At 38.8% G+C, this 21,235-nt stretch overlaps 1 protein-coding gene and 1 long non-coding RNA gene across 9 annotated transcripts in view; one reads left to right on the top strand and one right to left on the bottom strand.

Moving 5' to 3' along the window:
* The window catches only part of LOC128691269 (dynamin-binding protein-like), a 144,620-nt gene that overhangs the window by 64,648 nt on the left and 58,737 nt on the right, over nt 1–21,235 (bottom strand). For all 8 annotated transcript variants that reach the window (XM_070091606.1, XM_070091604.1, XM_070091603.1 and 5 more), the window contains exons 9-11: nt 19,465–19,632; nt 14,062–14,232; nt 4,559–4,680 (exon numbers count right to left, since the gene is read on the bottom strand). In XM_070091606.1, coding sequence (XP_069947707.1) covers nt 4,559–4,680; nt 14,062–14,232; nt 19,465–19,632 — 461 coding nt within the window. The remainder of the gene's footprint in view (nt 1–4,558; nt 4,681–14,061; nt 14,233–19,464; nt 19,633–21,235) is intronic.
* LOC138853636 (uncharacterized) overlaps nt 1–21,235 on the top strand; it is a 31,142-nt gene that overhangs the window by 9,059 nt on the left and 848 nt on the right. The window contains exon 2 of the long non-coding RNA XR_011392825.1: nt 14,009–14,162. This is a non-coding gene — a long non-coding RNA (uncharacterized lncRNA). The remainder of the gene's footprint in view (nt 1–14,008; nt 14,163–21,235) is intronic.

Here is a 21,235-nt window from a genome sequence, read left to right as displayed (position 1 = left end):
TTTTAGAACTTTGCATTTGTCTGTATTAACCCTTTAAGGGTCCGTGCTGTAGATCTATGGCTATACATTGAGGGTCCAAACCGTAGATCTACACCATGAGCTCAGCTCACTCTGATAAGCTGTAAGCAGTAAATTTGGGCCTAGATATGAGAGAATACATCTATGTGGTATGTGTGCACCATATAAAACAAATCATGCAACACACAGTGCATAATGAGAGAAAACAAAAATGACCGTAATTTTCGATTAAAACAGCGACTTTGCAGTGCTTTTTTGTATGTTTTTTAAAGTTATATTTGTGATTTCTTGATCTCATTTGATAGAATGGAAGATATATTACAGAAATAGAGATGATTTTGATTGGTTTTAGTAATCGAAATGGGTTGAAACTGAGCTCAAAATAGCAGAAATGTTAAATTTTTGCCGATGTTCAAGATCCCACACGTCTAATACACACCAGCTGGTGGGTCTAATATATGTTCACAAATGTGGTGATATTATTTATACAATTATTACAGTATTGCATAACAGTAAATCTTCTATTTTTTTGGTGTGAATAAAAATTCATTATGTGAATAAAAAATCAAAATGGAATTCATTTGTAAAGCCTGAAATGTAACTAATGAACAGAGGAAATGTTAGTTTAGTTCCAGGAATGCCTGCACTGTTTATTCTGGACCCTATTTTGAAATTAGAATATTTTGAACTTTGCCTTAAATTGGCCAAATTACCAATTTCTGATCACTATTTTGTAGCTGAAACAGTTGACTTGGTGATTTCTTGTGCTCAGTCGATAGAATAGAAGTAATACTAGTGAAATAGCTTAGAATTTGGTAGACTGGAGTAATATAATTGGCCTAAAATGGGAGTCAAAGTCCGCAAAATTGCCGATGTGTAAATATTGCTGACACATCAAAATTCGCGAGGGCATAATTTCGTCAATTTTCTATCAAATTTCGTACTTTTTGTTTTATTACCTTCAGAAAAAGATTCTCTACCATTTCATAAGAAAATATAACAAAATTATTTTTTGAAAATTCTTGGACTCTGGTGCACACACTGAAATTTGGCTTTTGGACCCTGAAAGGGTTAAACTGCATCTGCCACTTCTCCGACCACTGCATCAGTCTATTAAAATCATCCTGGAGTGCTCTAATGTCCTCGTCAGAATGAATTCGTTGGCTTATTTTGGTGTCATTGGGAATTTTATTTATATCACTTGTTATTCCCTCTTCTATGTTGTTTATGTACATTGTGAAAAATAAGGGGCCCAACACTGACCCCTGTGGAACACTGCTTGTGATGCTTCTCTACTCTGATTTCTCCCTATTTATGCAAACTCTCTGCTGCATATCTGTTAACTATGCCTCTATCCAGGAAAAAATTTCTCCTCCTATTCCTTCATCTTTTTTTTTTTTTTTTAATATATTTGAAGGGGTTTGGGATACTGTCAGTTTGGAGGGACACCTAAATTGTCATATCTGAGCACTTCTGCAAAGACAGCAATTATGTATGAGTGATGGTGAGTGTTGAATTATGATTAAAGTTTTTTCTTTCTTTTTGGGTTTTTCCTTCTTTTTGGGGTCACCCTGCCTCAGTGAGAAATGGCTGACATGTTGAAAAAAGAAAAAAAAATACTGAATAACTTCCAGGAAGTGTGCATGAGTGTGTTAGATAGGAGTGAATGGAGACGAACGGTTTCTGGGATCTGACAAGCTGTTGGATTGTGAGTAGGGTAATATTTTGTGAAGGGATTCAGGGAAACTGGTTAGCTAGACTCGAGTCCTGAAGGTGGAAAGTACAATGCCTGCCTTTAAAGGAGGGGTTTGGGATACTGGCTGTTTGAACTGACATCTAAACTGTCAATCTGAGTGCCTCTGCAAGGATAGTGATTATGAATGAATAATGGTGAAAGTTTTGAATGATGATGAAGGATTTTTTTTCCTTTTGGGTTTTTCTTTCTTTTTGGGTCACTCTGCCTTGATGGGAAATGGCCAACATGTTTTAAAAAGAAAATATTAAAATTAGCCATTGTACCCTAAAAGCTTTTCATGATTTCATTAATACAATCTCCAGTGACATTTTTTTTTTTTTATCAATTATGACTTCTAATTCATAGGTGCCAGAGTTCAGGAAAATGAGCTAGGAAAAATGAATATGAAAATTAGACAATATGTAACTAGAGAATATATAAAAAAAATTATTAAAATGATAACATACATATGCATGACTGAACATTTTACACTTTTGTGAGCCAAAGGGATATCAAAAATTCTTCGATATAAAAGTGGTCAAGTTATGCAATGAACTGAACAATAACAGTGGAAGCAGAATCTATACAAAGTTCAAAAACAGACATTACAAGGCTAATTCACATCAGCTGATCAGAAGAGGTTGGGACCAGGAGCTGCAGTTCAGTCTCTACCTCCTAGCATAAGTAATTACAGAAACTGATAAAAGGAACCTTGTATGTTAAGAACATTAACCTTTTGACTGTTGCAAGCCCCTTTCTGAAACTCATTCTATGTTGCAAAATTTTTGGAAAAAAAAAAAAAATTATTTTTTTCTTATGAAATGATAGAGAATCTTTTCCCAATGGTAATGACACCAAAAGTACAAAATTTTTGGTCGAAAACTAACAGAATTAACCTCCCGCGAAGTTAGCGGTCTCAGCGACATATACGCATCGGCGATTTCGCAGACTTTGAGCCCTGTTTCTGGCCAATTCCGTTGTTCCAGTTGACCAAACTCATAGCTATTTCTTTAGAACTCCATCTTTTCTATCAACTGAGTACAAGAAACTGCCCATTTACTTATTTGAACTACCCAATAAAGTGGTCAGAAATTGGCAATTTGGCCAATTTCACGCAAATTAAAAAAGATAACCAATTTCAAAATAGGGTCCAGAATAAACAATGTAGACATTCTTGGCACTAAAATAACATATCCTCTGTTCATTAGTCACATCTCTAGGCCCCTCTTATATTACTATTGCTTTCTATTTTGATTTTTTATTCATACAAAAAATACAAAATTTACTGTTATGCAGACTACTGCATTATTGTAAAAATGGTATAAATAATATCAATGTACTAGTGAAAGAATATCAGACTCCCCAGTTGACATGTATTAGACGTGTGGTGTGATTTGCTTACTCTTGAACATTGGTAAAAATTGAACATTTCTGCTACTTTGAGCTCAATTTCAAGATTGTTTTCATTGTGAAACTAATCAAAATCATCTCTATTTCTGCATTATGTTTTCCAGTTTATCACATAAGACCATGAAAACGAGAATGCAATGATAAATACTATACGAAAATATACCTTAAAATTGGCGTTTTAATCCAAAAAAAGGTCAGTTTTTTTTTTTCTCATTATGCACTGCATGCTGCAGAATTTTTTTTATGTGGTGCACACTGACCACACCAACCCATTCTCTCACATGTGGGCCTACCAGCTTTCTCCTGCTTGATTTGAAGGCGCTAGAATTTTTTTTTTTTTTTAACAAGGCGGCTGTCTCCCACCGAGGCAGGGTGACCCAAAAAGAAAGAAAATCCCAAAAAGAAAATACTTTCATCGTCATTCAACACTTTTACCTCACTCACGCATAATCAATGTTTTTGCAGAGGTGCCCAGAATACAACAGTTTAGAAGAATATACTGTACGTATAAAGATACACAACATATCCCTCCAAACCGCCACTATCCCGAACCCCTCCTTTAGAGTGCAGGCATTGTACTTCCCATTTTCAGGACTCAAGTCCAGCTATATAAAAATAATCAGTTTCCCTGAATCCCTTCACTAAATATTACCCTACTCACACTCCAACAGCTCGTCAGGTCCCAAATACCATTTGTCTCCATTCACGTTCATGTACGCCTGCTGGAAGTCCAAGCCCCTAGCCAACAAAACCTCCCTTACCCCTTCCTTCCAACCTTACCGAGGATGACCCCTACCCTGCCTTCCTTCCCCTACAGATTTATATGCTCTCCATGTCATTCTACTTTGATTCATTCTCTCTAAATGACTAAACCACCTCAACAACCCCTCTTCAGCCCTCTGACTAATACTTTTATTAACTCCACACCTTCTCCTAATTTCCACACTCCGAATTTTCTGCATAATATTTACACCACACATTGCCACACACACTGGCTCGTAAGACGTATATATATACGACCAAAACAGTCAAAGGGTTAATACGGCAGAGCATAATACATCAATATCTTATGAAGCGAGTCAGGACCATCTTACTATTTCTGATTTATTAACCCTTAACTTGACACAAATATTTATTCATGGGGTAAAAGTGTCATAATAATACCTTAACCTAACATCTAATATACAGTAGATTCACATTTTGCAGGCCCACAAATTATGTTTCAACCAGGTTCAAATTTTGCAGGAATGATCACAAAATTGTACCATAAACTTCAAGAAAAATAAGTTGCTGAGGAACTTAACCCTCACAAAATGTAAAAGTCTACTATACTGTATTTAATTATTTCATGCATAATTAGGTAGAGCATTCAAGTTAAATAGGACAAGCACTTACTTGAGGACTCTCTGCACAGGTTTGATGAGGACAGATCTCATATCCATTAACTGAATTTTATGCTGCTGCAGTTCACCCAGAACCCACTGAAGGAATGCTGCTGGCTCGGCTTCTTCTATATACTAAACAACACAGAGTTCAAATTGCCTCACAAAATATGATAAATTACTACTGCCTTCAAGCAATGTATAATCAACACAACAGAAAAATATATATATCAAGATAAGCCACTGCTGGATCAAAAAGTCAGGTCATACATTTGCAAATAAGACAGGTTAAAATTCTCCAGCTTCAAACTGGAAACAATATAATGTTTAAAAAGCTCTTCAGTCTAAGATCCCAGTGCTACATAAATATATAAAGAAAAGTTTATTCATATGGTAGTAGGTTGGTAGACAGCAACCACCCAGGGAGGTACTACCGTCCTGCCAAGTAAGTGTAAAACGAAAGCCTGTAATTGTTTTACATGATGGTAGGATTGCTGGAGTCCTTTTTTCTGTCTCATAAACATGCAAGATTTCACGTACGTCTTGCTACTTCTACTTACACTTAGGTCACACTACACATACATGTTTTTTTGTTTTTTTCAACAAGTCGGCCGTCTCCCACCGAGGCAGGGTGACCCAAAAAAGAAAGAAAATCCCCAAAAAGAAAATACTTTCATCATCATTCAACACTTTCACCACACACGCACATTATCACTGTTTTTGCAGAGGTGCTCAGAATACAACAGTTTAGAAGCATACACATATAAAGATACACAACATATCCCTCCAAACTGCCAATATCCCAAACCCCTCCTTTAAAGTGCAGGCATTGTACTTCCCATTTCCAGGACTCAAGTCCGACTATATGAAAATAACCGGTTTCCCTGAATCCCTTCACTAAATATTACCCTGCTCACACTCCAACAGATTGTCAGGTCCCAAGTACCATTCGTCTCCATTCACTCCTATCTAACATGCTCACGCACGCTTGCTGGAAGTCCAAGCCCCTTGCCCACAAAACCTCCTTTACCCCCTCTCTCCAACCCTTTCGAGGACGACCCCTACCCCGCCTTCCTTCCCCAATAGATTTATATGCTTTCCATGTCATTCTACTTTGATCCATTCTCTCTAAATGACCAAACCACCTCAACAACCCCTCTTCTGCCCTCTGACTAATACTTTTATTAACTCCACACCTTTTCCTAATTTCCACACTCCGAATTTTCTGCATAATATTTACACCACACATTGCCCTTAAACAGGACATCTCCACTGCCTCCAACCGTCTCCTCGCTGCTGCATTTACCACCCAAGCTTCACACCCATATAAGAGTGTTGGTACTACTATACTTTCATACATTCCCTTCTTTGCCTCCATAGATAACGTTTTTTGACTCCACATATACCTCAACGCACCACTTACCTTTTTTCCCTCATCAATTCTATGATTAACCTCATCCTTCATAAATCCATCCGCCGACACGTCAACTCCCAAGTATCTGAAAACATTCACTTCTTCCATACTCCTCCTCCCCAATTTGATATCCAATTTTTCTTTATCTAAATCATTTGACACCCTCATCACCTTACTCTTTTCTATGTTCACTTTCAACTTTCTACCTTTACACACATTCCCAAACTCATCCACTAACCTTTGCAATTTTTCTTTAGAATCTCCCATAAGCACAGTATCATCAGCAAAAACTAACTGTGTCAATTCCCATTTTGAATTTGATTCCCCAAAATTTAATCCCACCCCTCTCCCGAACACCCTAGCATTTACTTCCTTTACAACCCCATCTATAAATATATTAAACAACCATGGTGACATTACACATCCCTGTCTAAGACCTACTTTTACAGGGAAGTAGTCTCCCTCTCTTCTACACACCCTAACCCGAGCCTCACTATCCTCATAAAAACTCTTTACAGCATTTAATAACTTACCACCTATTCCATATACTAGCAACATCTGCCACATTGCTCCTCTATCCACTCTATCATATGCCTTTTCTAAATCCATAAATGCAATAAAAACTTCCCTACCTTTATCTAAATACTGTTCACATATGTATATGCTTCAATTTAAACACTTGATCTACACATCCCCTACCCACTCTGAAACCTCCTTGCTCATCCGCAATCCTACATTCTGTCTTACGTCTAATTCTTTCAATTATAACCCTACCGTACACTTTTTCCTGGTATACTCAGTAAACTTATTCCTCTATAATTTTTACAGTCTCTTTTGTCCCCCTTCCCTTTATATAAAGGGACTATACATGCTCTCTGCCAATCCCTAGGTACCTTCCCCTCTTTCATACATTTATTAAACAAAAGTACCAACCACTCCAACACTATATCCCCCCCTGCTTTTAACATTTCTGTCATGATCCCATCAGTTCCAGCTGCTTTACCCCCTTTCATTTTACGTACATGTACATGTACACGTACAAGCATATATATACACACCCCTCTGGGTTTTTTTCTATTTTCTTTCTAGTTCTTGTTCTTGTTTATTTCCTCTTATCTCCATGGGGAAGTGGAACAGAATTCTTCCTCCGTAAGCCATGCGTGTTGTAAGAGGTGACTAAAATGCCGAGACCAAGGGGCTAGTAACCCCTGCTCCTGTATAAATTACTAAATTTAAAAAAGAGAAACTTTCATTTTTCTTTTTGGGCCACCCTGCCTTGGTGGGATACAGCTGGTTTGTTAAAAAAAAAAAAAAGTTTATTCATCACTTTTCAGAAACAAATGTACAGTAAAAACCTCTCATTAACCCTTTGACTGTCGCAACCCCCAATCCTGAGGTGTCTCCTGGTGTCGCAAAATTTAAAAAAAAAAAAAAATAAAAAAAAAAAAAAAAAAAAAAAAAAAAAAAAAAAAAAAAATCTTATGAAATGATAGAGAATCTTTTCCCAATTGTAATGACACCAAAAAAACGAAATTTGTTGGAAAACTGACGGAATTATGCTCTCTCGAAGTTAGCGACCTCGGTGCTGTTTACAAATTGGCGATTTTGCCCACTTTGAGCCCTATTTGCGGCTAATTCCATTGTTCCAGTCGCCCAAACTCATAGCTATTTCTTTAGAACTCCATTTTTCTATCGATTGAGTACAAGAAACTACCCATTTACCGATTTCAACTACCTAATAATGTGGTCAGAAATTTGCAATTTGGCCAGTTTCTCGAAAACTAAAAAATATGACAATTTCAAAATAAGGTCCAGAATGAACAATGCAGACATTCCTGGCTCTAAAATAACATTTTCTTTGTTCATCAGTCACGTCTCCAGGCCCCTCTGATATTACTCTTGCTTTCTATTTTGAATTTTTATTCAAACAAAAAATAGAAGACTTACTATTATGCAGACTACTGCAATACAGTGGACCCCCGCATAGCGATATTAATCCGTGCAAGAGAGCTCATTGTTATGCGAAATTATCGTTATGCGAATGAATTTTCCCCATAAGAAATAATGGAAATCAAATTAATCCGTCCAAGACACCCAAAAGTATGAAAAAAAAATTTTACCACATGAAATATACATTTTCCTACACACAAAGAGAAGGATACATGCACAATAGTAGAGTAATACATGCACAATATATATTGTGCATGTACTACTCTACTAAATGAAGAATAAATGACACTTACCTTTATTCAAGATGCAGCAATGACTGATGACACTGTGTCCTGGGAGTGCCTTTTCCTCCTGAGTACTGTAGGTCCTGTTTGGCGTTTTCTTCCAGAACAGGCCTTATCACACTGTGTATGTCACTACGATTCTTAAATCTCTCAAACCAACCTTTGCTCGCTTTAAATTCACCAATATGAGCACTAGTTCCAGGCATTTTTCCCTGTTCACCTGGGTGTTAGTCGACTGGTGTGGGTTGCATCCTGGGAGACAAGATTAAGGACCCCAATGGAAATAAGTTAGACAGTCTTCGATGACACTGACTTTTTTGGGTTATCCTGGGTGGCAAATCCTCTGGGGTTAATTGTTTCTTGGTATTCTCAATAAGCCACACCAACAACAGTGCTGCAGCAGCAGCAGCAGCTGACAGTGCTACAGCAGCAGCAGACGATGCTACAGCAGCAGCAGACGGTACTACAGCAGCAGCAGCAGCTGACGGTGGTACAGCAGCAGCAGCAGCTGACAGTGCTACAGCAGCAGCAGCAGCTGACAGTGCTACAGCAGCAGCAGACGATGCTACAGCAGCAGCAGACGGTACTACAGCAGCAGCAGCAGACGGTACTACAGCAGCAGCAGCAGCTGACGGTGGTACAGCAGCAGCAGCTGACGGTGGTACAGCAGCAGCAGCAGCTGACAGTGCTACAGCAGCAGCAGACGATGCTACAGCAGCAGCAGACGATGCTACAGCAGCAGCAGATGATGCTACAGCAGCAGCAGATGGTACTACAGCAGCAGCAGACGGTACTACAGCAGCAGCAGCAGCTGACGGTGGTACAACAGCAGCAGCAGCTGACGGTGCTACAGCAGCAGCAGCAGCAGCAGCAGCAGCTGACAGTGCAGCAGCAGCTGACGGTGGTACAGCAGCAGCAGCAGCTGTACCACCAATAGTAGCGATGGTTGATTGGGATTTATTATACAACCTGGCCAGCTCGGAGACACGCACTCCACTTTCATACTTATCAATGATCTTTTTCTTCATCTCTATAGTAATTCTCACCCTTATTGCTGTAGGGTTGGCACTAGAAGCTTTCTTGGGGCCCATGATCACTTATTTTGCAGATAAAATCACCAAAAACATTGTAATAATACGAAATGTTCCGGTTGTATGCTTGGATGTTACCGCGGAGGCTGGCTGGTAAACAATGCCACCGGCGGAACATGTGAGCGTGGCTCAGGCCGCACATAGACGCCTCTCGGACGAACAGCGTTGAGCGGGTTTTTTAGCGGTATGCGAGGCAAAATCTTAGCGATAAAATGTAGCGGTATGCGGATTTAACGTTATGTAAGGCCAACGGTATGCGGGGGTCCACTGTACTGTAATAATTGTATAAATAACATCAACCCATTCATGACTGCATATTAGAATGGCTAGTTGGACATTTATTGGACAATGGCATCATTTGTTTACTTTTGAACATTGGCAAAAATCAAACATTTCCCCTACTTTGAGCTCCATTTCTAGGTTCTTTTTATAGTAAAATCAATCAAAATCACCGCTATTTCTATAACATGTTTTCCATTCTATCAAATGAGACCAAGAAAACGAGAATATATCCATAACTACTATACGAAAATAGACCACAAAGTCGGCATTTTAATTAAAAAAAACGGTCGGAGTTTTTTTTTCTCATTATGCACTGCATGCTCTAGGATTTTTTTTATATGGTGCACACTGACCACACAGACCCATTGTCTCACATGTGGGCCTACCAGCTTTCTCCTGCTTGATTTGAAGCTGCTAGAATTTATGAGTATATATACGTCAAACACGGTACCTCGTAAGACATATATATACGGCCGCCACAGTCAAAGGGTTAACAGACTTACATGAGGAAAAGGAGAGTATGATAATGCCGAATGTCCGCAACTCCTGAATTGTGAAATTAATATTTGATCACTGTCCAGTTCCTAGGTAGTAGGTTGGTAGACAGCAACCGCCCAGGGAGGTACTACTGTCCTGCCAAGTGAGTGTGAAACAGAAGCCTGTAATTGTTTTACATGATGGTAGGATTGCTGGTGTCCTTTTTTCTGTTTCATAAACATGCAAGATTTCAGGTACATCTTGTTACTTCTACTTACACTTAGGTCACACTGCACATACATATACAAGTATATATATATATACATACCCCTCTGGGTTTTCTTCTATTTTCTTTCTAGTTCTTGTTCTTGTCTATTTCCTCTCATCTCCATGGGGAAGTGGAACAGAATTCTTTCTTCCCTAAGCCATGCGTGTCGTAAGAAGCGACTAAAATGCCGGGAGCAAGGGGCTAGTAACCCCTTCTCCTGTATATATTACTAAATTTAAAAGGCGAAACTTTAGTTTTTCCTTTTGGGCCATCCCACCTCATTGGGATATGGCTGGTGTGTTGAAAGAAAGAAGAAACATGCAAGATCTCAGGCATGTCTTGCTACTTCTTCTTGCACTTAGGCCACACTACACATACATGTACAAGCATATGTATACACACACACCCCTCTGGATTTTCTTCTATTTTCTTTCTAGTTCTTGTTCTCGTTTATTTCCTCTGACGTCCATGGGGAAGTCGAACAAATTCTTCCTCCATGAGCCATGCGTGTTGTAAGAGGCGACTAAAATGCCAGGAGCAAGAGGCTAGTAACCCCTTCTCCTGTATATATTACTAAATGTAAAAGGAGAAACTTTCGTTTTACCTTTTGGGCCACCCCGCCTCGGTGGGATATGGCTGGTGTGTTGAAAGAAAGATAGATATATATATACACTCACCCCTTTGGGTTTCCTTATATTTCCTTACTAGTTCTTGTTCATTTCCTCTTATCTCCATGGGGTAGTGGAACAGAATTCTTCCTCCGTGAGCTATGTGTGTCGTAAGAGGCGACAAAAATGCCAGAGAAACTTTTCTTTTTCCTTCTGGGCCACCCTGCTTCAGTGAGATATGGCCGGTTTGTTGAAAGAAGACTGTCCGGTTGTCTTCTTCAGTAGTGTACTTGGACAAGTGATGCAGAAGACAACCAGACACTTAGAATATGAGTATTGTAACCTGTAGAACTACTGTACTATTCTATTCAAAACTCAAGGAGGAGGAGTAACAAAACTTAACATTTTATTAACATGAAACTAAGAGAGCATGGCAGTAGACTTACTTCCTCATGCTAAGCAGGTCCTACTCTCACTCATTATAATACATTAGAGGAGCACTGCAATAGGCCTACTGGCCCATGTTAGGCAGATCCTACTGAAATTCAACCTTTCTCACTCATAAGTTTGTCTAGTCTTTTTTTTTAAAGCTACCCATTGTTTTAGCTTCCATGAAGTGGCTGCTCTGACCCATACTGGACAAATGCTGGAGTCACTGGGGTTGGCTGATGCCTCAGAAGATACCTGGACACAACTGCTAATAACAAAATTCAGAATTATGAACTTTTATCCATCCTGCCTAATAATTAGAGACATTGTCCAGCCAATTTTTTTTTTTTGTCTGAAATCCGTTAAGAGGTTTTACTGTATTTTAATTGTAGGAAAATTTTTTTTATTAATATTTTATGAACACAGGATATGAGAGATTTCAGGAAGTAAAATAATTATCAACCAATATGTACTGTATCAAAACAAGACAGCATTAAAAAATAATGTAAAGAATTCATTAGAGTCCCTCACCCAGCTATACTCTGCAAATGAATAATTAATGCCAAATTTTTCAATTACTAAAATCATGAGTTTTTAATTTCTAAATGATATGCAAAACTTTCACATCCTTTGTACACAGTGAAGATTAAAAAACAGCAGTGAAAATCCCTTATGCTTACAAATATGGGGACTCGAGTGCAGGTGGGATATCTTCCCACCCCTCTGAAGAAGGGGTGAGTATAATGCAGTTTGGATGGCCATCTGAGAAGACAATGACAAAATGAATTTAGATCTGATCAAAAATAACTATGGCCTGAATGAGACATTAATTCATACAAGAATGAGACAAAGGTACGAGTTTGTACAATGAGTAACTTGGATTGTAATCGACTGAAAAGAATGACAAATACATATATACTTCAACCCACACAATTCCACTATGACCACATGCCCTTACCCATGCCAACCTAAACAGTAGCCTCCACCCACACAACCCGCCCATACATTTCCCTTCCATAGCCACGTCTACATCTACACCACTCTCCCATGGCCACATTCCCCCACTACCTCAAGATCACATCTTGTCCAGCCACAGACCCTCACCCATGCCATTCCCCCATGACCTAATGCCCACATCATACTAAACTTTTCACCCTAACATGCTATCCACATAGCTAATCACTTAGTTACCCATAACCCTCATTACTGTCTACACCACCAACTGCACACTCGCCTAGTCACCCATCACCTACATCACTACACACAATGGACCAATGACAACCACAACTTTTGCTGACAGCATTCACCCACAGCTTCAAGCCCACAAGGCTTCCATCCACATCTTACACTCACATCACTCCACCAGAGCTTTGGCAACATAGCTCCAGGCCCACACCTTACCCATGCTTTCACAGTCCCCACACGCTAACGTGCCATCCTCACACCTAATAATGTAGTCGCTCACCACTCTCGTTACACCACCACCAACACTGCCACCCACATGGTCACCATCACATCCCCTCATTGCTTCCAGCCTCCACCCCCACACTCCTCCATCATCCAGCATCCACAACCTCCCAACACCAGCCTTCAGCTCTGCCCCACCTATCCACCATTAGGGAGGCCCCCCCACATCCACAATGAATCCTCTCACCCACCCACCCTCACCCTTCCTGTGTATGCTGCAACCACTTATAACACCCACTTGTATGTTGCAACCTTTATAACACCCCATATAGCTGCAACGAGTAGGACACCTGAGTAATAATGATCTTCTGACTGCTAGCAGAGATGTGGATATGGGATCTTTGACTCGCATCACCTTAACCTAGAATTATATTACCCTCAATGCTATTTAAAATTTCAAGACTTATAAAAATTTTTTTTGGCTTTTCTGGGGGTCTACTGAATGTAAACCTATTTCTTCATGTGTTCTTTAATTTAATTTATATGCATCTTTAATTATAAACCATATTCAGGAACATAATTACCATGTTATCTGTCAGTCAACTGTAACTAAATTTTGATAGAATCACTTGTTTTACCAGAGGCGTGCAGATACAACAGTTCAGATGTCCCTTCAAATGGCAAATATTCCAAACCCCTCCCTTAGAGTGCAGGCACTGTACTTCCCACCTCCAGAACTCAAGTCCAGCTAGCCAGTTTCCTCGAATCCCTTCACAAAATATTACTTCGCTCGCACTCCAACAGCTAGTCAGGTCCCAAAAGCCATGTCTCCACTCACTCCTATCTAACACACACATGCCTGCTGTATGTCCAAGCCCCTTGCACAGAAAACCTCTTTTACCCTGTCCCTCCATCCTTTCTTAGGATAACCCCTACCCAGCCTTCCTTTCACTACAGATTTATACACCCTCCAAGTCATCCTGTTTTGCTCCATCCTTTCTAAATGACCCAACCATCTCAAAAACTCCTTTCTCAGCCCTCTGGATAATACTTTTAATAACCCTGCACCTCCTCCTAATCTCCAAACCACCATACATTACCCTCGGACATGACATCTAAACTGCCTCCAACCTCCTCCTCCTCTCTGCAACATTTACAACCCAAGCTTCACACCTACATAAGAGCATTGGTACTATTATACTCTCATTCTTTCCCATTTTTGCTTCAACTGATAATGTTCTTTGTCTCCACAGATGCCTCAGTGCTCAAGTTTAATTATAAGTAATCAAATACAAATTTGTCTTACCTGCTTTAGCAAGGGTTCAACAGCAACATTATGGTTTGAGCAATACACCTTGTAAACATCACAGAGTTCATCAGCACACAGAAGAAATATCCGACCAACGAGTAAGTCATCATCAGTCTCGTAAGCAACTTTATCCAGCAATGCCAGAAACTTCTTGGCCACCTCTAGAACCTGTGGCATTTGTAAAAGTTAGCCTCTATAACACGCATCTCATTTTGTTTAATGGATTATCAGCACTTGCAAATCAAATGCAGTATTCCAGTAAAAACATTGTGGCCATCAAATGATAACTTGAAAAAGGGAAATTCTTTACTCTTCTTGCCTCTCTGATTTTTTTAGCCAAAGAAAAATCAGTCTTTAAGCATATACATACAATGCTGTTCATGCAACCCTTTTGCAATTTCTAATGACAATACTGAAATTTTAACCCTTAAAGTGTCCAAACTCTCGATCTGAAAAGTGTCCATAGTGTCCAAGAATTAAAAAAAAAAATTTTTCTTATGAAATGGTAGAGAATCTTCTTCTGAAGGTAATAAAACAAAAAATGCAAACTTTGATGGAAAACTTACAAAATTACACTTTCACAAATTTCCTGTGCCAGTGACATTTACACATGGGCGATTTTATTCACTCTGAGTCCTACTTTAGGCCAATTACATTGTTCCAGTCAACCAAATTCTTAGCTATTTTGCTAGTATGGCTTCCATTTTATCGACTGGGTACAAGAAACTGCCCAATCAACTATTTCAACTACCTAATAAAGTAATCAGAAATTGGTAATTTGACCAATTTTACACAAATTTCAAAGTAGGATCTAGAATAAAAAATGCAGGCATTCCTGGCACTAAAACAACATTCGTCTGTTCAACAGTTATGTTCCCAAACTTTATACAGGAATTCCATTTTGAATTTTTATTCACACAAAAAAATAGGCTTACTCTTGTGCATTATTGTAATAATTGTATAAATAATGTCAGTGCATTCATGGATGCATATTAGACTGACTGGTTAGACGCATATTGGACGAGTGACACGATTTGTTTACTCTGGAATATCGGCAAAAATCAAATATTTCCACCACTTTGAATTCAACTACTTCCAGTCTTGAAACCAATCAAAATCATCTCTACTTCTGTAATACATTTTCCACTGTATCAAATGATACCAAGAAACCAAGAATACAACCATAAAAACCGTCCAAAAATACATCGCAAAGTCACTATTTTCAACCAAAAACACAGTCGCAGTTCTTTTTCCCCGTTATGTACTCCTGGGGCAGGATTTTTTTATATGGTGCACACTTACCGCATTAATCCATTCTCTCATATCTAGGCCTAAATTTACCCCTCACTGCTATCTGACTGAGCAGAACTCATCATGTAATTAACAAAATAAGACAATACCGTGACTGGAACAATACACAAATAACCCGCACATAGATGAGAGGGCTTACGGCGACGTTTTGGTCCAACGTGGACCATTTACAAAGTCACACTAACAGAAAGGAGAGAAGGAGGGAGTATATATAGGCCAGTCAAATACTAAGAAAGAGGAGCACTGCAAGGGAGCTAGAGTCCCACAGAGGGCAGGAGCAAGAACACAGAGGGGTTGAAAAATAATGAAAGAACAAATACCCAAGGCAGAAGAAAGAAAACCCAAAGGAAAAAGAGGAAAGAGGAAATGGGAAGAGAGAGAAGGGGAAAAAAGAATCAGATTAAGTCACAGGTGTTCTGAAGTTTGGAGCATTTTACAATGTAATGGGAAAGGATAGCATCCACAGAGACAAAGCCAGGACTAAGATTCATACAAGGAAAGTTGTGTATAAGGGAGGATTCAACCAAGACGCCTATAACAATCGGTGCCATATACCGGATACCCCACACAAACACCCCAAACTTCAGTGAGAATCTAAAGTCACTAATAACAAACAGACAAATGAACAAGCACCACCTTTTCTTAGCTGGAGACTTCAATATCAACCTTGGCCTACCAGATGATCAGACTAACTGATTTCATCAACAATATGAACAACACACTTCTCATACCAACAATAACTAAACCAAAAAGGCTGACTGAGACAAGTGCAACCATAATAGACCACATATGGACCAATATACTAGCCCCCCTTAAATCAGGGATAATCACAGACAGCACTACTGACCACTACCCAACCTTCCTCTTAACAAACATTAGTAAGCCACCACTTGAATACAACAAAGTTTCATTTAGACTCCATGACGAGGCCTCAATAAGGAATTTCACAACAGACCTAGAGACTGTTGACTGGCCTACAGAATTCTCCACTGCCAATGGTATTGACGATTGGACAGACATTTTTCTTAACAAAATACTTAGACTATACAACAAACATTGTCCTATAAAAACGAAACAGATCACGAATAAACGGCTTGGTTGCCCATGGCTAACCAGCAGCATTCTGAAATCCATTGATAAGAAACACCAATATGAAAAGCAATATAGACAGGGCTTAATACATAAAGATATTCTTAAACAATATTCAACAGTTCACACCAAATTAATAAAATAAGCCAAACAACTGTACTACTCCAGCAGATTCACTGACACAAGAGGAGATATAAAAAAGACCTGGAAAACACTTTCCCAGATTCTGGGGACCCACAAACTGAAAAAAAACAAGAATATTGTTCTAACTAAACCTCATGAAACACCACTGCATCCCACTGATACAGCTAACAAGATAAACGACTTCTCAAACTTAGGATCTAATCTCGCCAGTAAAATCCCACGTACCAATGCCCGTGCCGGGGACTACCTAGATGGGAATTTCCCAAATTCCTTCTGTCTTGTACCAACTGAGCCCACGGAAGTCACTGCGATCATAGTCACTTAAAAATAACTCGGGGAATCTGTCTCACGTCCTACCATTATTGTACAAGTGAGCGGCCCATGTCCTTTCGCATGCTATTACATTACTTTTTAACAAGTCACTAGAAACTAGCACTTTCCCGACACTACTCAAAACAGCAAGGGTTACACCAATACATAAAGGTGGTGACCCTACACGTAAACAACTATAGACCAATATCAAACTTGCCATTGCTATCCAAAATCTTCGAGAAACTCGTGCACAGGAGACTATATTCATTTATAACGTCACAAAACATCCTCAACCCAACCCTGATCCACCCCGACAACTTACTACATGATAACCACCTGGTGGTTCACAATTACACTCGCTCACCCACCCACTGACTATAAACCCAGAAATACTTATCTTAATCTTAAAATAATAAATCCTAACTAGTCATAAGTTTGCCTATGATACTCCAATATAGACACTGTGTATTGCGCCAAAACAAAAGCATTCACATTGCTAAACTCACAAATTATGATGTAGTCACTCAGCCTTAATACCATAATCTTTAAGGATTTAATGTTAAGAATTAATCTAAGTCTGCTCGAAATGCCTAGCCATGCTAGGTGTCCTAGTGGCCCCCTCTGTAATTAGTATTTTATAACATGTAAACCACACAATACCCAAAACCTGTAAACCCCACATTGTAACCCTTAAAGAGAATAAACTTGAATTGAATTGAAATGGCAACTGTGAAAGTTAGATGTAGGGTACAGTTTTAGCAGCAGACCAGTCAATAAGATGTCTGTGATCTCTGACATGACAGAAAAAAGCATTGTTGGTGTCAGCAAGCCTAACACTACTTTTGTGTTCCCTAAGTCTGTCAGAAAAAGACTGGCTAGTTTCTCCAAAGTACTGAAGAGGACAGGAGGAACAAGAAAGAGGAGACACCAGGCGCTAATCTTTACATGGAATACTTCGAGACTGTTCTTCCTACTACTGATGTGCGCCCTTCACTCTGGCTCTGCTATGTAGATGACATCTTTTCTCTTTGGCCTCATGACTAGTCTCTTCCAACCATTTCTTGATCTTCTTAATAATCTTGCCCCTTCCATTAAGTTTAAAGCTCAATGGGAATCCAATTCCTTGCTTCCTTTCCTTGATGTTCATGTCCACTGCTCAGATAGAGGTTTTGCCTTTTCTGTTTACCACAAGCCTATGCACAGTGGCATGTACATTCACTACTTTTCTTATCATGCTTCCTCTGCCAAGAAAGTGTTCTTATCTCCTTCTTTCTCAGTGTTCTCCGCATTTGTGATCTTCAGTTCCTTGAATCAGAAATTTCCACTCTTCATAATTCATTTTCCCATCTTGGCTACTCTTCCTATTTCATAGACTCTGCCTTCTCATGTGCTAAATGGACTTTCTTCTCTCCCAAACTCTCTACTCTTGTAAACTCTCCTGTTCTCTGCCTTCCCTACATTTCCGGTCTTTCTAATCTCAACAACTCTCTCCATTCCATAGTCATCAAACTTATTTTTCATCAGACTAACTCTTTGCACTAATCTAGTCCATACCTCTCCTCCCTCTATTGATACTCCTGGTGTCTACTCTATTTCTTGTTCCTCCTGTCCTCTTCAGTACTTTGGAGAAACTGGCTGATCTCTTTGACAGACTTAGGGAGCACTAAAGTAGTGTTAGGCTTGCTGACACCAACAATGCTCTTTTCTGTCATGTCAGAGATCACAGTCATCCTATTGACTGGTCTTCTACTAAAATTGTCTACCCTACGTCTAACTTTCACAGTTGCCGTTTGGTTGAATCCTCCCTTACACACAACTTTCCTTGTATGAATCTTAGTCCTGGCTATGTCTCTGTGGATGCCTTCCTTTCCCATTACATTGTAAAATGCTCCAAACTTCAGAACACATGTGACTTAACCTGATTCTTTTTTCCCCTTCTTCCTGGTCCTATTTCCTCTTTCTTCTTTTTCCTTTGGGTTTTCTTTCTTCTGCCTTGGGTATTTGGTCTTTCATTATTTTTTCCTCCCTCTGTGTTCTTGCTCCTACCATCTGTGGGCCCCTAGCTCCCTTGCAGTGCTCCTCTTTCTTAGTACGTATTTGACTGGCCTATATATACTCCCTCCTCTTCTCTTTTCTGTTAGTGTGATTTTGTAAATGGTCCAAGTCAGACTGAAACATTGTTGTAAGCTCCTCTCTTCTATGTGCGGATTATCTGTGTATTCATCATGTAGTTCTATGGCACGGACAGAAATTTCAAACCCGTAAAATTATGGCACGGACAATGAAGGGATTAAGTGATTAAGAAAGCAACAGACATTTTTTGTGTATTTACACATAATTACATTTCTTTTAGACATTCATTATCCAAGTTTCTCCACAAAGTGAGAGAAAAATTAGACTAGGATCTATTGGGAAATTCAAGAATGCAAGATTCCACTCACCCACTCACACCCAAAAACAATACAGAATATAAATCAATAGTTAAAATTGTTTTATTGTACTGTCCTACTGTATCACCTCTGGTAATCACCTGACATTCCTTACCTGATTTATATTACCCATGAGTGTGTCTAGGTTCACCGATTGTGATTCTTTCTGCGAATGTGCTAAGTTAATCACTTGGATGAGTGCTTCAAGATCATGGATGTATTCGTGCTCCGTAGTTACTATCTCTTGCACCAGCTCACGTCGATGATTTGCTCTTACCTTTGCCTGGTGAGGAATTATTTTTAAAATCACTGGGAAGTACAAAGCTTGTAAGAGTTGTACAGAGTAAAAGAAATGAGAGGCAATCAGGTTTGATCATAGGGAAGTTATATGTACATCTTTGGTTCAGAAACTTCTCACTGGCATCAAGGAAATAAATTAACCATATGATAAAAAATATTTTGTGTACCTTTATAACTTTTAAATCCTTTTATTTCTTACAAAAACTACAAAAAAACTACACTATAGCAATACCAATACATTACCAATCATCCACACACTAGAGGTGAGGACAGCCAGGTGCTCTACCACACACACATTAAATCTGTCTCGAATAATTTTGTATAGTTAACAACAACAATTTTAGAATACACACATTTTTTAGATGCTCTTGATAATCCACTGAGTCTGTCATCCTACAGTCAAGACCAATGTCAAATTATTTTTCTGTTATGTATTAGCATTACCATCTAAACTTCCATGGCTTTTTACCTTCTAACTGACATTTTAACCCCTTGTTACAGGTCTTACATTTTTAATTCCCTTGAATGTGGAAAAAGCTTTCAAAAATTAAATTAGGGTGAAAGAGCCAATTTTTCTAAATGGAATTACTATATAAACAAAAAAGTCAAAACATCTGGTTTTATGGTGTTTTTGAAGTTGGAAAAAATTATCACATTTCAGCAACAGCGGCGCAAATGTGCAAAGCGATAGTTGTGTTCTACAATTTATTTACCCAAATTGTGACTGCTTTTTAATTTTTAATGCTATGAACACTTCTTTCTTGTATCAGATGTATTTCAAGGTGTTCAATTAAGTATGCAAAACATGGGGTTACAGTGTATGAGCACATGGCATTAGTATAAGTGTTAGAGAAAAAAAATCTCTCTCTCTCTCTCTCTCTCTCTCTCCCCAACAGTAGTGTTCTATTGTTAAAGCAGAGATTTCACTGAAACAGCTATATTAGCTAAAGTGCGCTGATAATAACTGTTTGAGCTACAATAATCTTAAGTGTTTCATCTTAAAACAATCAGAAATAAACAAGTTAATTAGAATCATAAGTAAAAGAGTAAGGTTTTATTTTGGTTTAATGTACAGAACATACAGATATTTATTTTTACAATGGGCTTGAGAGCAAGTAGGTATTATGTGCACATAAAAAGCCCATTACGCAGATTTCACCTCAGTAAAAGTAGGTCTTAGACAGAGATGTATAATGTCACCATGGTTGTTTAATATATTTATAGATGGGGTTGTAAAAGAAGTAAATGCTAGGGTGTTCGGAAGAGGGGTGGGATTAAATTAAGGGGAATCAAATAACACCAGCTGCTTTACCCCCTTTCATTCTTTGTAATGCCTCACGTACCTCCCCCACACTTACATTCTGCTCTTCTTCACTCCTAAAAGATGGTATACCTCCCTGGCCAGTGCATGAAATTACTGCCTCCCTTTCTTCCTCAACATTTAAAAGTTCCTCAAAATATTCTTGCCATCTACTTAATACCTCCCTCTTCCCATCTACTAACTCCCCTACTCTGTTTTTAACTGACAAATCCATACGTTCCCTAGGCTTTCTTAACTTGTTTAACTACTCCAAAATTTTTTCTTA

This window comes from Cherax quadricarinatus, chromosome 36, assembly GCF_038502225.1.
Source record: "Cherax quadricarinatus isolate ZL_2023a chromosome 36, ASM3850222v1, whole genome shotgun sequence".
Lineage (NCBI taxonomy): Eukaryota > Metazoa > Arthropoda > Malacostraca > Decapoda > Parastacidae > Cherax > Cherax quadricarinatus.
Note: the sequence above shows the minus strand (reverse complement) of the source record. Positions and strands in the feature narration are given on the sequence as shown.